Raw genomic sequence first — 17614 nt, 5'->3', positions numbered from 1 at the left:
TGACGCAGCTGAGACAAAATATTACAATTCATAAGTGTGTGTGCAGAGAGGAGGTTCGGGGGTGTGTTTTCATTTTTATTATTAATGATATTTTGATTTATAAAAGGAATTTTCTGATAGGAATTAGATGAAATAAGATGCACATGGGTCATCTTACCGCTTGGTAGGAAACGTGAGAAGAATAGATCGGTGTATTGGCATGAACAAGACTGTGTAATCCACACTGAACAATCCAATTCCATTGATTCATGAAAGAGCTGTACTTTTAACCAACTTTCAACTTTGTTGAACTTGAATTTAAGTGTTGATTTATCATTTATCTTTCAACATTGTGATTATCTATCAATCAAAAGGTTCAGTTGATCTCAGGCTAGTTTAAGCTGTACCATTAGATCAATGGCTAGGTGTCAGTATTTTAATTTCAAAGATGCTTCCAAAAGATCAACTTCAACCAACCACTCAAAACATTATCACGTCCACTGATTGTGTTGGCAAAGCGTCATGCTGGATTACATTCTGCTTCACACCTTTTTTGTGTGGCTGATACCATACCATTGATGGAACCATCGTGACTGTTGCATCCCAGAGTTCAAAGATTAGCCCAGGTCAAAGGCACAGCACACATTGATTAGATACCAATTTTCATGTAGCTGCTCGCCTCACCATCTCACCATGGCTCCGCACAGTCGTACAAAAGCAGCTGCAATTTTTAACCGTCGCCCGTCTGTTGGCGTTTCCACAGCCACTAACATAAGGGGGAGGAGTTGATCGGACCCCCGCGGGCTGCGGCCTCTCGGACTCTGAGATGGAGCTGTCAGCCAATGATCATTATGCGCTGAACTCCAGAGGCCAGTTTTACCGACAGAAAAATAGCTCCTGCCGGAATTTTTTTCGCCTTAAGACTGCTTCACAAATGGAGCGTAAATGGTAAAGCCCTATCCCCCTACCCACTAACATTCTCATCTCGCTTACGCTGCATATATGAAGTGATTTTTAGGCAAAAACTCCAGCAGATTTTTCTGTTGGTAAAACTGGCCTCAGGTTTTCCCGGGCAGGTCAGAAAAAAATGGTAGGCTCGAGGGTACAATTTGGTCGTGATCCAACGGCTTTTATGTTGAAAAACCACCCGCCACGCCTATATGTACGAGGGTTAAATGGGATTTATTAAATGTTTTGTGGAGGAAGTGTCATGTTTTAAATTTGATGCATCGGAAATGCAGAAATACCCAGAGTTCCAGAAAGGTATGGAATTTCAGTAAACTTGGTTATGTCAGCAATGGGGTCTGGTAGGTGGGTCTAGTGGCCCTGCCTGGCGCCTAAAAAGGGGGCACAACCCCGAATGACCTGCTGACCACTGGTTTAAGGGAATACAGCTATCTACCACTTTCCTCAGATCTACAATTTTATGATTTTTTCATGCCCAAAATGATCTGAAAAGAAAATAGTGAATATTTACAAAATGAATTTTAAGATACCTACTTCAACTCTCATATAGGAAGAACTATTTTCCATCTTTGGTACAGGCCACATGGGTTTTGGCTTTGCAACAGAAGCTGATTAAGCATTGACCAATCATATTATGTAATGCATAGTTCATGCCCATGGCAACTGCATGCTATTGGCTGACAATTGGCCTCTGGGTCATTCCACGTCAAATCGATGAAGATTTCTGATTTTAATCAACCCTTTTTGATTTTGTTAAAATTTGGTAGGCTTTTAGCACATATAAAAACAAATGCATCTCAATCTAGCAAGTTTTAAACCTGGGTGATCTTTGAGGTCAGAGTTATAGGTCATGAAAGGTCAATGCTGTTAAAGAGCATTCATTGCAGGATTAAAATGCCCATTGCTGTGTAATTCTGAGTCTGGGGAGGCTGTGGTAAGAACTATTAGAAAGGAAAATGCTCCAATTTATATAAATATTTTGCATTTCTCAGTGACCCTTCATTGACCTTCGACCCGACTAGGCCAAACTGAGTAGTTTTAAATTACGGTCGGGGTCGAAAGTACCAAATCCTAATCGATTTGACGCGGAATGACCCATATATCAATAACAATGCTTCCGGTGCATGACACATGCGTTTTAATTTCATTATCCTGTCCACTGTCCAGCCGTTGCGCACTGTTATCGTTGTCTGGATACGTTGTCTCGCTAAGCAATGTTTTTTTTTCGAATCCGTTCTGATTATGTTGAGGAAACTCTTCGTGGATGCTAAAAGTCAGAACCACGTAACTAGGTTGCGCTAATCATTTTATCATACATGACTATTGACTACCAGAAGGCATTTCGCTGGCACATCCAGAAGATTACGTCATTCAATTTATGTCTCTAGCTACCGCTTTACGCTTACGCAATAGATCAGAATCAATCAATCTTAGTCACTTATTGGTATGCTAGCCTGAATATTACCTACCCTAGTCACCTAGTGCCCTGCAGAAGCAATAGCGGTGTTCGAAACGCCGCACCGCTGGTAATGAAATCATGCATTTCTAATGCCATCCATGAAGGCGGTGACCGCCCGTGAGTGCAGTCGTGAGCTGTAACTAGCTGTAGCACCACACAGGCCAAATATCATGCAAAACTCCCCAATGACATTGTATGTGCTATGTTTTTATGGTAAGCTTGCTAAAAATGGTGTCGTTTTGGCTGAATTATTTCGTGGTTACAGTGGTAATCAGCTAAGCACGTACTAGCGACAAAGTGGTGTTTTGAGATGAGGGAGCGCTTTTCACTCTGGCCTCTCATTTGGCTCCTTGGCTGCATAAAAAACGTCAGGTGGCCCTCGAGGTCAAGGTGGAAGAAACATCACCAATTTGAATGAACTCATCTCCGGGGAATTGGAGTTTGACCTCAATAGCTTGTCATACATGATAAATTCTTGATTTGTGCTGATTTGAGAAATGGTGCGAGGTAAGTATAACATGACAGCAAGTGTCTTGTAACCACTGCGAACTCGTCAAATCTCATGGTCATTCCATCAGCCACAGCTGCCTTATCTGCTCAGTTAAGTGGTACTCGCATCAACTTAACCCTCGCCCATGTAGGGGGGGGGGGGGTTGGTGCAACCCCCCCTGAGGTTTTTCGGAAATAGTGCAAAAACGGCGGCGCGCAGCGCCGCCAAATTTTGGGTACCTTATGGGGCAAACCTTGCGCATCTTTTGATAAAAAAATTTGACCAGGTCATGTCAGGTCACGGAGTTATGACGTCACAAAGGGAACAGCCTCCGGCCGGATTTTCACAAACTGAGTGCCAACGCCCGAGGTTTCCTGCCAGTGGTACGGACATCGGTTGATGGATCGTGATGAAACTTCCCATGCATGTTGGGGCAAGTATTGGCTATCATATGGTATAAGAAACTTGACCGGGTCAGGTCAGGTCACGGAGCTATGACGTCACAAGAGGAACAGCGTCCGGTACTATTTTTGAAAAGCGCCCGAACCACTATTTTGCTAATTCTTGTCACCTCAATGGGAATATGCAGCAATATTAGCTTCTATAGGGAGCAAATGGACCTTCCAAATCCAAAAATACAATCAGATTTCAAAAATTTAAATTTTGATTTTTCGAATTTCTGCCGCCGACTGTGACCTTGCCGACTTCCGGCGCTCCCAACGCGCCATTTTTAGAGCTAGGGAAACGAAATACATACCAAACGATAGAGAATTGATCAAGGAACACGATAGTGAAGGTTTCAAGTCGATATCTCCCACCGTTTTGCCGCAATCGCCGCGGAAAGTTGAAAAAGTATTTTTCCGAAAATTTGACCTTTGACCGGTCAAAAGTAGGTCAAATGTTGACCTAGGACCAAAAAATATACCACCAATCGCGAGATCTCGGCGAGAGCAATCCGTTGGTCTTTTCCGCTAAGCTCTACGACGCTCCGTTTTCAAACGCCAAGGGGGGGGGGGTCGCACCAACCCCCCCCCCCCCTGCATGGGCGAAGGTGGCAGATCGCCGTTTACGGGCGAGGGTTAATGTGTATTTGTTCCAGATTATCGTCTTCACTGACGCGGCTCATTTTTAACCAAGTCTATCCCAAGAAGATAGCTGGTGAAGCCTTCAATGGAATCATCAGCAATTGTATGAAAACTTTAAGTGTGTTTTCTTGTAATGAAAACGTAAATGCCTACTAGTTTTAAAGCAATCTTCTTGATTTAGGTATTTGATCAGTGAGTGGTGCAGACGTTTTCTGTGCAGTGCCAATTGTTTGATAATGAAGATAGAAGCTGCGGGTGCAATATTACCAAGATTCATAAAGCGATCTGTCCCATCAAGTCCGCCTCGGTCAAGATGCAAATGCAGGGAAAGAAACCTACTCCTGTTGGTTCTGGGCACATTCGCACTGATCTGCTTCGGTACAATATTCTACCTGCCCGATCTGGGAGAGGGACTGTGGCGGCTGGAGCGCCTGAAGCGCGTGCAGAAGCGCGTGGGTGACGTGGGCGGTGACCTGCTGCTGCCGGTGCCGCCCCCGGCCCGCGGACGGCCCGGGGCGGCCGAGGACCGGCGCCGGCTCTACAGCAAGGCGCAGGAGGCGGCGGTACCGGCCTCGGGCGGCTCAGTGGCTCCGGTGCCCCCCGATCCACTACATCCGGTCATCTCGGGCGGCGAGGACCCCGACCCCGTGATGCGCTTCAGACGCCGCAAAATCAAAGAGGTAAGGAGCAACCGTCGTGTGCGCGGTGGCCGTTCGTGTTGTTGTTTTATAAACAATAACTGATATGTGATAGGGCGTGATAAAGATAATGGACGATTTTGGGACTTTTATTGGCTTAAATCGCCCTGGATTTATCGAGGTGGAACCGTGGATACGACACCAAGGAGATGTGACCGTCTCGCCTCTAATGCAGCTAGAATTTTGCGTATAAGCGACTGTGCGCCGTAACGAGACGCAGCGACTGGTACCCAAAATTGTCTCTTCCTGGACACACCACGGCTTTTACGAAAGGAAGCATGTGCAAATTAAAACTTGCTTCTAACAAATTAAAATTGCTTGTTATTCGCATCCACGAACTTTGACTGCGCCAGTAGAAGGTGTTATTTTACCTCTGCCTTTGACTGTACTGTAGCAACCAATGATTGGGTTATATGCAGTTGAATATATGATAAACATGGAAGGTAGATGATGAGTTGCGATGAGTAATGGATCCGATCGCATGAGTTATTATAAGTGTTCCGTGTAGCGTTCTTTTTTTTTTTGCTGGCTTTGCTTGGTACGGGTAACGAATTCTTCAGCTTGCCTACTTAGTTATTATAGTATTGCCTAGCGTGGTGAATAGGCATTAAAGGCGCCCAAAGGATCATGACTACCGAGCGTGCCCAACATGTAATCATCAACCATATCGATTAGGTGCAGCGGTGGTCTTTTGATGATCCAATGGCACCACACTCGCTCAGGAGTGTCTGTCAGGGGTGCGAGGATGGCGGAGCGTCGTGGAGGTCTGGTCCTGCTGGGACCGGGCTGGTCCGCCGGACCGGGACCCCAATGGTCCGCCGGGACGCCGGACCGGCCACTGCGCGTCGTTGCCATCAACGACCTCCCGTACATCTCCATGGAGCAGCGGCCGGACGGCACGGTCGCCTACAGCGGCTATCTCTTCCAGCTGTGGCAGATCGTAGCCGAGGAGTTGGGACTCAGCTACAACATCTCGGCTCCGCTTACCAGCGGCTACGGCAGTCAAACCACAAACGGCACCTGGACAGGGGTTATTGGAGACCTGGCCTACGGGCGCGCTGACCTGGCGGTCACCACGATGATGCCCACCCCCAGTCGTGCCGCGGTGGTCGACTTTTTGGACGGGGTGCCCATCGCGTCTGCGACTACCGGCTTCATGGTGCGACGTGACACGACGGTGACGCCGCGGCTGTCGCTGGCAATGTTCTCCGGCCTGCTGCGGCCGCTGGGCGCTGACGTCTGGTGGGCGCTGGCCGCCGCGCTACTGGCGCTCTCGCTGGTGCTGCGCCTTTCGCTGCGGTTCAACAGCGCCAGAGCCGAGGACGGCCAGCTAGCTCGCGACATGGGCTGGGGCTCGTGTCTTCTGGCCGGCGCGATGACCGTGGTGGGCCAGGGCTGGAGCAGGACGCCGCAGTCGCTGGCCGGCCGTACCGCAACCATGTTCGGCTGGGTGATGGGAATCCTGATCTACATCAACTACACGGCCAACCTGATGTCGTTCCTGACCGTGGACACGGGCCGTCAGCCCATCAGCAGCCTGCGTGAGTTCGTCCAACAACCCGACTGGACGCTGGCTGTGCCCTCTGGCTCGTCAATTCTGAACTATCTAAGATCCAGCACTGACGTATACGAACAGGAGCTTTACCGACGATCGATTACCGGCGACAGGTTCATCGCCTTAGAAAACACGAAAGAAGATATACTCCGGGCATTCAAACAAAAAGTTATGATATATTTAGAGTTGAACACTCTGCACCAAATGTTTGGAAAGGAATCTTGCAGCATTGTCCCGTTGAATCGTGCATCACTCAGGTCTGTCTCATACCATTTCGTGATCTCGAAAGAAAGGAACGCTCTCAGGTCAGCCATCTCCAAAACGATCCTGAGACTGTTTGAGGGAGGCTTGTTGTCCCGACTGAAAAACTCGATCCGAGAGCCTAGCCAGAGCAGTTGTGAGTCCCTCAAGCATTATCAAGTGCTATCTTTCCGCGACCTGATGCCCGTCCTGTGTCTGGTGCCTCTGGGGATAGCTGCCAGCCTGATCGTACTTGGAGGGGAGCTGTTGCTGTATCGAACCAGACCGACGAGACGCCGTCAGCCATCCAGCTCACCAATACCTTGGGACCTCACTGAGGAAGGTCGCGGGAAGTCGGCTGTCTGGCGCTGTGAGCAGTGCCGCGTCACGAGCGGTCACCGGGTGCGGCTGACTCTCTGTGACGCCGCCACGCAGACGGAGATACACCACACGCCGTCCTCCGCGGAGACGACTGCAGGAGTTATGTAGACGCATGCCGTAGTGGCAACGCACACCGGGACTGATTGACCGAGTCCAACAGCGGAGCGGGATTAGCGAGAGGAACTCACGAGATAATCAAGTACTAACGTATCTGGCGTAGTGTAGTTGTCACAATATCGCAACAGCTGACTGTCGTACCACGCTGAGAGAGTGTTTGTTTCGTGTCGTGCTTACATGGCTACGCTAATAAACAGACTGGAAACCGAGGCTTTTCTGACTATTTGATAAAAATAAGAAGTATGAAGAAGTTCGTTCACAACATTATTTAAAGGTCCATATCAGAAAGGTTATTGACGTTCTGATTTGTCAAAAAGTGTTGATAGGTGAAATTTGACCTTTGATAACATCTGGTGACCTGACCTTTAACATGATGTAAAAATTTACTGAAGAGCTTCCTTCAGGATTTTTTTGGCGTTCTTTCGAACGCCGCTTACCGCGCATCGCTACGTGGCGCTACGAGCCGAGTTAAACAAAGGTGGGTGTTCAAACGCTTCCCCCGGCCTGGCGAAGGTTTAGGTGTCACCGAGCACCGGCCTGGCGCATCAGTGCAATGCGCTATACATGAAGTTCTTTTTTCTCTCATTGTGTCACTCGTTAGGCGATGCCCGATAAGAACCGTCATCTGCGGGCAGCTAACCGCGCGCCTGTTGCCACAGATGATGCGTCACGCCTGGAAGGGGTACGTGACGTACGCGTGGGGTGAGGACGAGCTGCGACCGGTGAGCCGGCGCGGCCGCTCGGCCGGCATATTCGGCCGCCAGGCCATGGGCGCCACCATCGTGGACGCCCTGGACACCCTACTCATCATGGGCCTGGAGGAGGAGTTCAGCGAGGCGCGACTCTGGGTCAAACAGAAACTCGACCTGGCGCACGTGGTGAGTGATGTTGTTATATCATCTAAACAGATTTTGGTGGTGGTGCTCACTTTTTGCTCAGTTTTAAAACGATGTTTGTGATTGTAGTACACCTTTTTGCACTCAAAATAGGCATCTTTTCATTCAATTTCGGCGAATTGCATTCAATTTTAGCGATCTCTCTATTCGAAGCAAATGAGAGATCGCTAAAATTGAATGCAATTCGCCGAAATTGAATGAAAAGATGCCTATTTTGAGTGCAAAAAGGTGTATTTAACGATTTGCGCAATATAAGAGGCGATCATTTGCAAAGGATGTAAGTTGCTGTGCCAGTGTACCGAGCTAAGACCGTTATATCAGCTCATGATGATTGACCATTTATTTGAACCAAGGAACGATGGTCATTGATCTGCGTACCATACCGATCTCCTGGACCGACGGTTGTCCTGTCGTTCTGTCGATGACTCGACATCCGTCCACCAGACCTCCGAGGTTTCTGTGTTCGAGGTGAACATTCGTTACGTGGGCGGCCTGCTCGCGTGCTTCGCGCTCACCGGAGACGCGCTGTTCAGAGACAAGGCGGAGGAGACTGCGCGCGCTCTGCTGCCGGCGTTCGACACCCCCACCGGCATACCGTACGCCATGGTGGTGCCCGCCACCGGGGTAAGTCGTGACCTACGACACTTAGGTTGCCCGCCTACTGCCTAGGACTTAAATTATAGCCTGATTTACCTAAGAAATGGTTTGGTAGCAGCTAGAAGTGACTCAGGCTTCTGATCGATAAAGTGACTCATTGTAGTTATAGAACCGGTGAACACAGGACCAATTGATATATATTGAGTAGGAAAAACATACAGCACATGGGTGGACGCGTTTCGTCAGAGACTTTTTCAACACCCGAATATCGACAAAACAATACGAACACACAAGAACAAAGCTAGCAAGCACAGTTTCATACCTGTTGATATATCGCGTGTACATATTATGAGAATGTGCCTAAATGCAAATACACTTCCAATACTGCGCGTCAGTTAAATGGCAAAGAAAGAGAGAATACATATATAAGACAATTCATGTTGACAGTATCTGTTTTTCTATTTAACATTTATTTTATAATCTGAGTACAATATACGGCCGCAGATTTTGCCCATTTTATAAACCCAACCCGTGTATTGATCGTTTCGTTCGTTGCAATGTATGCCGCTTCCGTCGCCTTTCTACTCCCCTTGCTTTTGCACTTCGCTATCACTTTCGCCCCTCCCCAATTCGGTAAATGATTCGTTGAGTGAGCATGAATATATATTACTGAACGGCTCTGGGAAAGAAAAATGGAAACCGAGGTCTTTAAAAAATTGTAGGCACGAGGCGTAGCCGAGTGCCGGAGATTTTTTGAAGACCGAGGTTTCCATTTTTCTTCCCAGAGCAAGTTCAGTAAGATATTTCCCATGCGTCGTTTAATATCTATTCAGAAACTCACAATTTAATTATTGAAATCACATTTTTTAAGATTTTTATCAAAAAATCACCAGAACTGTAGGTCATCAACCCGTGCCGGAAAACAGTGCAGGAAAGATCACGTGCAAATGTTTCCCGCACGGCTAGGATAATGCTAAAGGGATATATCGGCGTATGGGAAGCACGAATGCAATTGCACTGTGTTCCATGTCGTTTCCCATACGCCGAGATATCCCTTTAGCATTATCCTAGCCGTGCGGGAAACATTTGCACGTGATCTTTCCTGCACTGTTTTCGGGCACGGGTTGATGACCTACAGTTCTGGTGATTTTTTGATAAAAATCTTAAAAAAGGTGATTTCAATAATTAAATTGTGAGTTTCTGAATAGATATTAAACGACGTATGGGAAATATCTTACTGAACTTGCTCTGGGAAGAAAAATGGAAACCTCGGTCTTCAAAAAATCTCCGGCACTCGGCTACGCCTCGTGCCTACAATTTTTTAAAGACCTCGGTTTCCATTTTTCTTTCCCAGAGCCGTTCAGTAATATATATTCTTACATCTCTCCTATGTTCCTTTAATCTTTTGTCCATGCCTCTACCTGTTTCACCTATATATGACTTTTCACAATGCCCACAGGGTACCTGATATACAACGCTAAGATCTACATTCTTACTTATTTTCTTTTGCGTGATCTCTCCTATTTTTCTGCCAGAAGTCAATGCGACTTTGACGCCTGTCGTTTCAAGTTCTTTCGCGATGTTTTCGGCTGCTTTTGAGTTCGGTAATGAATGTTTTAATGTTTCCGGTGATTCTTCTAAAACAGCTATTGCATCTTTTAGAAGAATCACCGGAAACTCCAAAGATGCGTGGACTTCCAAAACTCCACAAGGACGGCATCCCACTACGGCCCATTACGTCAGGAATCGGCAGCGCGCCACATCGACTCGCAAAAGTACTGGCAAAGCCCTTATCGAATAGTCTGGGTGCCATCAGTGATGCACACCTACGGAACAGCAACGACTTAATTGAACGACATAAAGACTTCGACTTCACAGATAAGTACATGGCTAGTCTTGATGTAAAATCACTGTTCACGAATGTACCCGTAGACGACGCCCTAAAAGTGATCAAAGATGTAGTTGATAAGATCGATGCGAACCAGTTGCCGCTCGCAAAGTCTGACTACTTTAAGCTTGTGTCAATGTGTATGAAATTTGGGGGTTTTGTATTTGAGTCGGATGATTACAGCCAACACAGCGGGCTGGCAATGGGTTCACCCTTGAGTCCAGTAGCAGCGTGCCTGTATTTGGAATGGCTGGAACAAAACAGGTACCAAAATATTATGGGGGACAATGTTCTGTGGGTACGATACGTCGATGACGTGCTGGTAGTAGTACCAAAAACGATCGATTTGAACGCCAAAGTCAACGAACTCAACGCAGTCGACCCGAAGATTCAGTTTACTGTGGAAACAGAAAAGGGAGGTTCCATTGCTTTCTTAGATACGGAAGTAGTCCGAAGCGATAGTCGTGCAAAATTCAAAGTATATCGTAAGCCTACAAACCGGGAAGATTATGTTCATTTCTTTTCCGGTCATAGTGATAGAGTGAAAAGTGGGGTGGTATTGGGCTTTTTCTTAAGGGCTTTTCGTATTTGTAGTGAGGAGTATCTTGCTGAAGAAATTGAGCACATCTTTTCCAGTTTCATGAAGCTTAAATATCCCAAAGGCTATCTCATTCGTCTCAAGAAAAAAGCGTTGAACATTCGAAACAGAGCAAAAGCTGAAGCGAAACGAAAGAACGACATAAGATATATTTCATTACCGAACTCAAAAGCAGCCGAAAACATCGCGAAAGAACTTGAAACGACAGGCGTCAAAGTCGCATTGACTTCTGGCAGAAAAATAGGAGAGATCACGCAAAAGAAAATAAGTAAGAATGTAGATCTTAGCGTTGTATATCAGGTACCCTGTGGGCATTGTGAAAAGTCATATATAGGTGAAACAGGTAGAGGCATGGACAAAAGATTAAAGGAACATGGGAGAGATGTAAGAAACGACATGGAACACAGTGCATTCGTGCTTCCCATACGCCGATATATCCCTTTAGCATTATCCTAGCCGTGCGGGAAACATTTGCACGTGATCTTTCCCATACGCCGAGATATCCCTTTAGCATTATCCTAGCCGTGCGGGAAACATTTGTACGTGATCTTTCCTGCACTGTTTTCCGGCACGGGTTGATGACCTACAGTTCTGGTGATTTTTTGATAAAAATCTTAAAAAAGGTGATTTTAATAATTAAATTGTGAGTTTCTGAATAGATATTAAACGACGTATGGGAAATATCTTACTGAACTTGCTCTGGGAAGAAAAATGGAAACCTCGGTCTTCAAAAAATCTCCGGCACTCGGCTACGCCTCGTGCCTACAATTTTTTAAAGACCTCGGTTTCCATTTTTCTTTCCCAGAGCCGTTCAGTAATATATATTCATGCTCACTCAACGAATCATTTACCGAATTGGGGAGGGGCGAAAGTGATAGCGAAGTGCAAAAGCAAGGGGAGTAGAAAGGCGACGGAAGCGGCATACATTGCAACGAACGAAACGATCAATACACGGGTTGGGTTTATAAAATGGGCAAAATCTGCGGCCGTATATTGTACTCAGATTATAAAATAAATGTTAAATAGAAAAACAGATACTGTCAACATGAATTGTCTTATATATGTATTCTCTCTTTCTTTGCCATTTAACTGACGCGCAGTATTGGAAGTGTATTTGCATTTAGGCACATTCTCATAATATGTACACGCGATATATCAACAGGTATGAAACTGTGCTTGCTAGCTTTGTTCTTGTGCAAGGCCCTATATAGAGGGTATGCTCATTAGGCCGAAGCAGCGATTTCCGTGACGTCACAGGTACGAAGGGTCGGACGGCTGTAATGCAATCCTATGGAAAATGACCCAACTTTAGGGCTCTCCCACATAGCTGCCAACCTCGACACTAAGGTAAAAGTTATATCACATAAAAGCTCAAATCAAGACGAACAAGAAACCTATCTGACGTTTTTACGTATTACTAACGGCTTAGACTCTATTCAAGTATATTCAGAGCTCTGCATTACCTCACTTTTTCTGCCGTCAATGCCACTACAAATGTCTAGTCGGCGCACGTGCGCTTGTCGAGCGGGGACCACCAGTCGGGCGATTCAGAGCTGCCGCCCAATCAGAACGCCGCAATGCCGTGACGTCATTGGTCGCACACGACACGTTACGGAGATAGGGATGAGACAGCCCTGGTTCTTGTGTGTTCGTATTGTTTTGTCGATATTCGGGTGTTGAAAAAGTCTCTGACGAAACGCGTCCACCCATGTGCTGTATGTTTTTCCTACTCAATATATATCTATTTGTCTATACATCACTCAACAGGACCAATTATTTGGACTCAGTTCAAGTGAATTTTGGCTGATGTGAGCCTCAGGCTTGGTGGGCACTGAGCAGCATGAAGTCCATCAAACGAAGAGGATCTTACTCTCTGCCCTGTGTACACACGTACCGTTTCCTTCCGCCTACCGTGCCTGTCCGTATGAATGCCCCACTTTTGTGTGTTCTGACAGCGCGCCAAGAACTACGGCTGGGCCTCGATGGGCGGCTCGATTCTCTCTGAATTCGGTACGCTCCACATGGAGTTCAGCTATCTCTCGGACGTCACCGGGCAGCCCGTGTTCAGGGAGAAGGTGCACCGCGTGCGCGACCAGCTGGCGCGGATGGACACCCCGGGCGGACTGTTTCCCAACTACCTCCACCCGGTCACCGGCGACTGGGGACAGCGTGAGTAGCCGCACCGGCCTATATGCATATCGAGTTGCTGCAATGTTTATTGCCTATAGCGTATGTTGGGCACCACTAGATTGAAGTTAAGATTTGGGAAGTCAAATGAAGCGTCAGTATCCAGTGTCTAAGTCGGACATAGTTGAGAGGAGTGGCTGTATTCAGTCACCTACTTATGAACTGAGTGCTCATCGCCGCCATTCTGTAAAGTGTATGCGATGTGGTGCTGTTGTGTCCTACTCCGGTGTTTGGTTTGACCTCACAGTCTGCCCTATTTATCCCGCCTCCCCTCACCTGTTCACAGACCACACGTCTGTGGGCGCGCTGGGCGACTCGTTCTACGAGTACCTGCTCAAGGAGTGGCTCCGCTCCGGCGGCGACGACCGGCAGGCGCTGCGGATGTTCCAGCTGGCCATGGGTAACATCACCGACCGTCTGGTGAAGACCTCCGACCAGTCGGGCCTCACCTTCGTGGCCGAGATGCACCGCGAACGACTCAGCTACAAGATGGACCACCTGGCCTGCTTCATAGGCGCGTGCCGCCCTGTTTTGTGCATTTTAACGAATTTGTCTCCATCTTATGCCCTTTATCAATATGACGGACTATTTTGAGTGAACTGATGAAAAGTTAACTAGCAACACGGTTACAAATAACATATTTCAGTGACCAGCTGATGCAGTTCCCATCTCGTTTCACCTAAGAAGCTCGCGTATCCTTTTACGGTTTCCTCATGTGTATTCTCCAAACACCTGTGCTTGTTTGTAGTGTTATTATTGAACTCGTCCAAATTCGACATGGATTTTATGATTATTGTATATTTCGTTCCCCTCGTTATATGTACACTCTGGCTGATGCTATAGACCCGGTTCATTCGGTTTCTGATGATTCTGGTTCCCAGACGGCTTGTACGCTCTAGCGGCAGCCAGGAACAAGTGTCGCTTACATGTGGCCTGCATGCGCTGGCGACGGCCAGGGACCGAGACAATGATCTGCAATGACGAAGTGTCATTCACAGGCGGGCTGTACGCTCTGGCTGCGGCCAAGGACCCGGAGGCAGACACGGATCGGTACCTGGAGCTGGGCCGACAGATCACGGCCACGTGTCACGAGTCCTATGACCGCACCGCCACCAAACTGGGACCCGAGAGCTTCCGGTACTTACAAAACGTGACTCGTTTATTGTCCATCCCTTCCTGGCTGTTAGAGTGAAACTGCTAGCAGGACGTTGTTTGCAAAATTGGAACTAGAAAATGGGTTGCAAAGGCATATGAAAACAGTCACCGGGCACGCTAGATCCTCATATAGAGCTTGCCCTTATTTTCCTGCTGACGTTGGCTTGAAGCCACATTTGACTGTTAGTAATTTTCAAAGTAATCAGACCTGTGCTATGGTTAATTTGATATCTTGATGCACCATTGGAATGTTATTGAACCTGAATATTCTCAACAGATATCAGAGAAGAAACCTGACAAATATCATGCATAGTTTCTGATAGATGTCATGGTAATCAGTGCTCGCCTATCATCTAGAACGGCGCTGACAGTTTTAACGCGCCGACAGGTTCACCGATCAGGTGGAGGCGCGTCCACTGCTGCAGCAGGAAAAGTACTACATCCTGCGGCCGGAGGTCATCGAGAGCTACTTCGTACTGTGGCGGCTCACGGGCGACCCCAAGTACCGAGACTGGGGGTGGCAGGCGGCTCAGGTATGTACGATAATGAGACTTCAAACTCCGACCCGAGCCCGACTTGCTTGTTCTAATGGTGGGAACCGTGAATAACTGAATTGTCTACATTTTTGGTAAAACATGGTCTGTTCGATCTAAGTTAGATTTCCATCCAGCACAGCCTAGTCCATTTGAAACATTTATCACGAGCTTGGGCTGGACCGGAGCCCGGAGGTGGATACCACAGCCTATCCGGTCTGTTCCTTTGGTGTATCAGTTTTGTTGCGGTCTAACGACTGCTCACGCTTTTCTTATTCTTCGCTGTTAAGCAGGCTATCGAGCAGTTTTGTCGAGTCGAGGCGGGGTTCTCGGGAATCAAGGACGTCGACTCGCTGTGGCCTGAACATGACGACGTGCAGCAGAGCTTCTTTTTGGCCGAGACGCTCAAGGTAAAATGTCGTTGATAACTATGAGGACCTGCCCTCTCTAGCTCTTATACTCTGATAATGGTTGTGGGTGAGTGCTTTGCAACATTATTACCCATCATAATGAAAAGTAAATGAATGAATAGCCGCTGTTTGTATTCGAATGCTCTTAGAAATATTGTTAGTCCTCTAGAGCCGGAAATGGCTGTTCTGTAGCTGGGAGTTTTTCTAGTTCGAATCATTTTCGCAAAGGAGGTGTAAATGTTTTGAACACGGCTCTACAAATCAAACAAAATGTACGTGCCTTCAACTCCACCCCTAAGCACCGTGAGCGGTAGCATAGCGGGGGAATGCCGCATGTGTGTGTAGTGGGACGCGATGAACCAACGGAGCGTGATTTGTTCGTGTGAAAAGAGATACACGCTTTATGCGTGCTGCAGGAAAGACCGCCAACTCTTTTGACGAGCCTGGCCATAAAATTGAGTTTGTTATTTGTCATAACCACTAACCAGTCACAACAGAAGTGTTTGCATTGCATATTGCATTCAGGAATCCTAATATGTGAAAAGAAAAACTAGGTATTCAATAGTTATATATGATTTCAGAGCATGCATTAAACATGCAACCAAAACCTGCGTTTTATTCCAATGCCCCACGAACTATGTCCAGAGTCACAACGATCTAACACTGTCTGTCTTTACATATGTCCGACAGTACCTGTACCTGTTGTTCAGCGACTCGGAGCTTCTCTCGCTGGACCAGTGGGTGTTCAACACGGAGGCGCACCCGCTGCCGATCCGGGGGGCCAACCAGCTGTACCGGCAGACAGACGTCGGGTAGACGAACGGACACCCTCCGCTGGACAGTTGTGAGTCGGCTGGAGGAAATCATCTCCGTCAGCAGTGCCGAGTAGATGCTGCAAACTCTACAGCCCTACCGTCTACAGTGCTGTTGTCAGCTAGAAGTATAGGCACTCTCTCTAATACAGCTGTCAGCTGATGACCCTGTCCAGCAGCTATCTAGTTGCGCTCAATCCCAACAGCTGTCCGGGGACCCACCAATGTTTGGCAGCTGTCTGAGGGCCTACGTGCTTTGTCAGACAGCTGCCTGCCTTTATCGACAGGATTGACGTTTTTGTGTTCTTGAATTCAAGAACAAGTCGATCATCAATGACAGTATATTTTTTGTCCAATTAGCGTCAGCCCATTAGTCCTGATTATGCACAGGGTAACTTATGTACTGCTTTGTATAGTTTCAGGTGTATTGCATGAAATCTTTTTAGGAAGACAATCTTGTTATAATTCATGTAACCGTGAAATAGTTCACTTTATTACGTCACCCCTGCATTTTTACGTCCTTAGATTCAGGCCAGCAATCAATGTGCCATAACATTTCATGAATGTCATTGTAGCACACATCAATGTTGATTGTTGACGAGTTGTTACGCGACTTTTATAAACGTTTTATTTGCGTTTCCAGTTGGAACTTCCGGTTCATATTTTAGATGAACTTAATGGAAGAATTAATTCTTTTGGGACAGTTCAAGCGTAATTTTACGAAGTCCATGAATCCGAGCTTTTCATACTCCTCTGCTCGTTGTGAACGGTGCCTGAGCCGTTGCTCCGTGTTGATTGTCCGAGTGTCTGGTACATACGTCGGACGTTTGAGGGCAACACTGGTTGAGGGCATTTGACCCTCAATCGGTCCGTGTAACTCCTTCCCACGTGTCGGGGACCCGTGGTGGGCGGCGGCTGGCCCTCTTGGCGACATGAAGGGTTCTGCCGCACTTTCGGCTGTGCTGAGTGCCTAGACCATCGTGCTGACGATCGTCATGTGATCTATCGATAGCCATGTGATCGTATTCGCGACGTGATTGTTATGTAATTATTTAATTCCCCAATGGAAGTGGAATCAGGTGTTCTCATGTGTCCGTGACTTATCAGGATCTCGGGCTGTGTCCGAACGTTGGAATGAGTTTGGAGTGTATCGTAGCCTACACTCACCGGTAGCGTTTGGCCGTCTTCCATTGGTCTTGTGTGGTGTATGACTATGTATATGTAACTGCATCATTGTGAATGTATGGCGCACAGGGAAGGGGACCAGTCTTCTGGTCATTCTGGTGGTGTCAACCAGAATGCCACTGTGATTATCTTGCGTCCTTCTTGTTGAATCAACAATGTGATAATCAATGAATGATGATTGTATCCGCTCCATTTCGTGTGTTACGGTTTTACCTCTCGGAAGGTCCTCCTGGGCCCTTTACTGCAAATGTGTACATTATCACGCCGTCACTGTCATGTGACTCATGTCACTCAAGTGAATGTGATCTCTACAATATAGACATTTCATCTCCAAATCGCCCTCTGTAGCCTGATGCAGGATGGTTCAAGCTTAGCAGCGTATC

At 47.2% G+C, this 17614-nt stretch overlaps 1 protein-coding gene across 2 annotated transcripts; it reads left to right on the top strand.

Moving 5' to 3' along the window:
* The first annotated feature begins 23 nt into the window (after positions 1 to 23).
* Positions 24 to 17566, top strand: LOC122366190 (mannosyl-oligosaccharide 1,2-alpha-mannosidase IA-like). 2 transcript variants are annotated; one of them, XM_043338149.1, is made up of 10 exons: positions 24 to 61; positions 3994 to 4659; positions 7630 to 7848; positions 8311 to 8490; positions 12905 to 13118; positions 13423 to 13650; positions 14135 to 14273; positions 14680 to 14824; positions 15118 to 15234; positions 15925 to 17566. In XM_043338149.1, exons 2-10 carry the CDS (start codon positions 4216 to 4218, stop codon positions 16048 to 16050), a joined length of 1812 nt encoding a protein of 603 aa, XP_043194084.1. In that variant the 5' UTR covers positions 24 to 61; positions 3994 to 4215; the 3' UTR covers positions 16051 to 17566. The 2 variants fall into 2 exon arrangements, with proteins under 2 accessions (XP_043194084.1, XP_043194083.1); XM_043338148.1 differs by lacking the exon at positions 24 to 61 and having other exon boundaries at positions 3980 to 4659.
* The last annotated feature ends 48 nt before the right edge of the window (positions 17567 to 17614 follow it).

This window comes from Amphibalanus amphitrite, unplaced genomic scaffold, assembly GCF_019059575.1.
Source record: "Amphibalanus amphitrite isolate SeventyFive unplaced genomic scaffold, NRLGWU_Aamphi_draft 000790F_arrow, whole genome shotgun sequence".
Taxonomy (NCBI): domain Eukaryota; kingdom Metazoa; phylum Arthropoda; class Thecostraca; order Balanomorpha; family Balanidae; genus Amphibalanus; species Amphibalanus amphitrite.
This window is presented reverse-complemented; position numbering and strand designations above follow the sequence as displayed.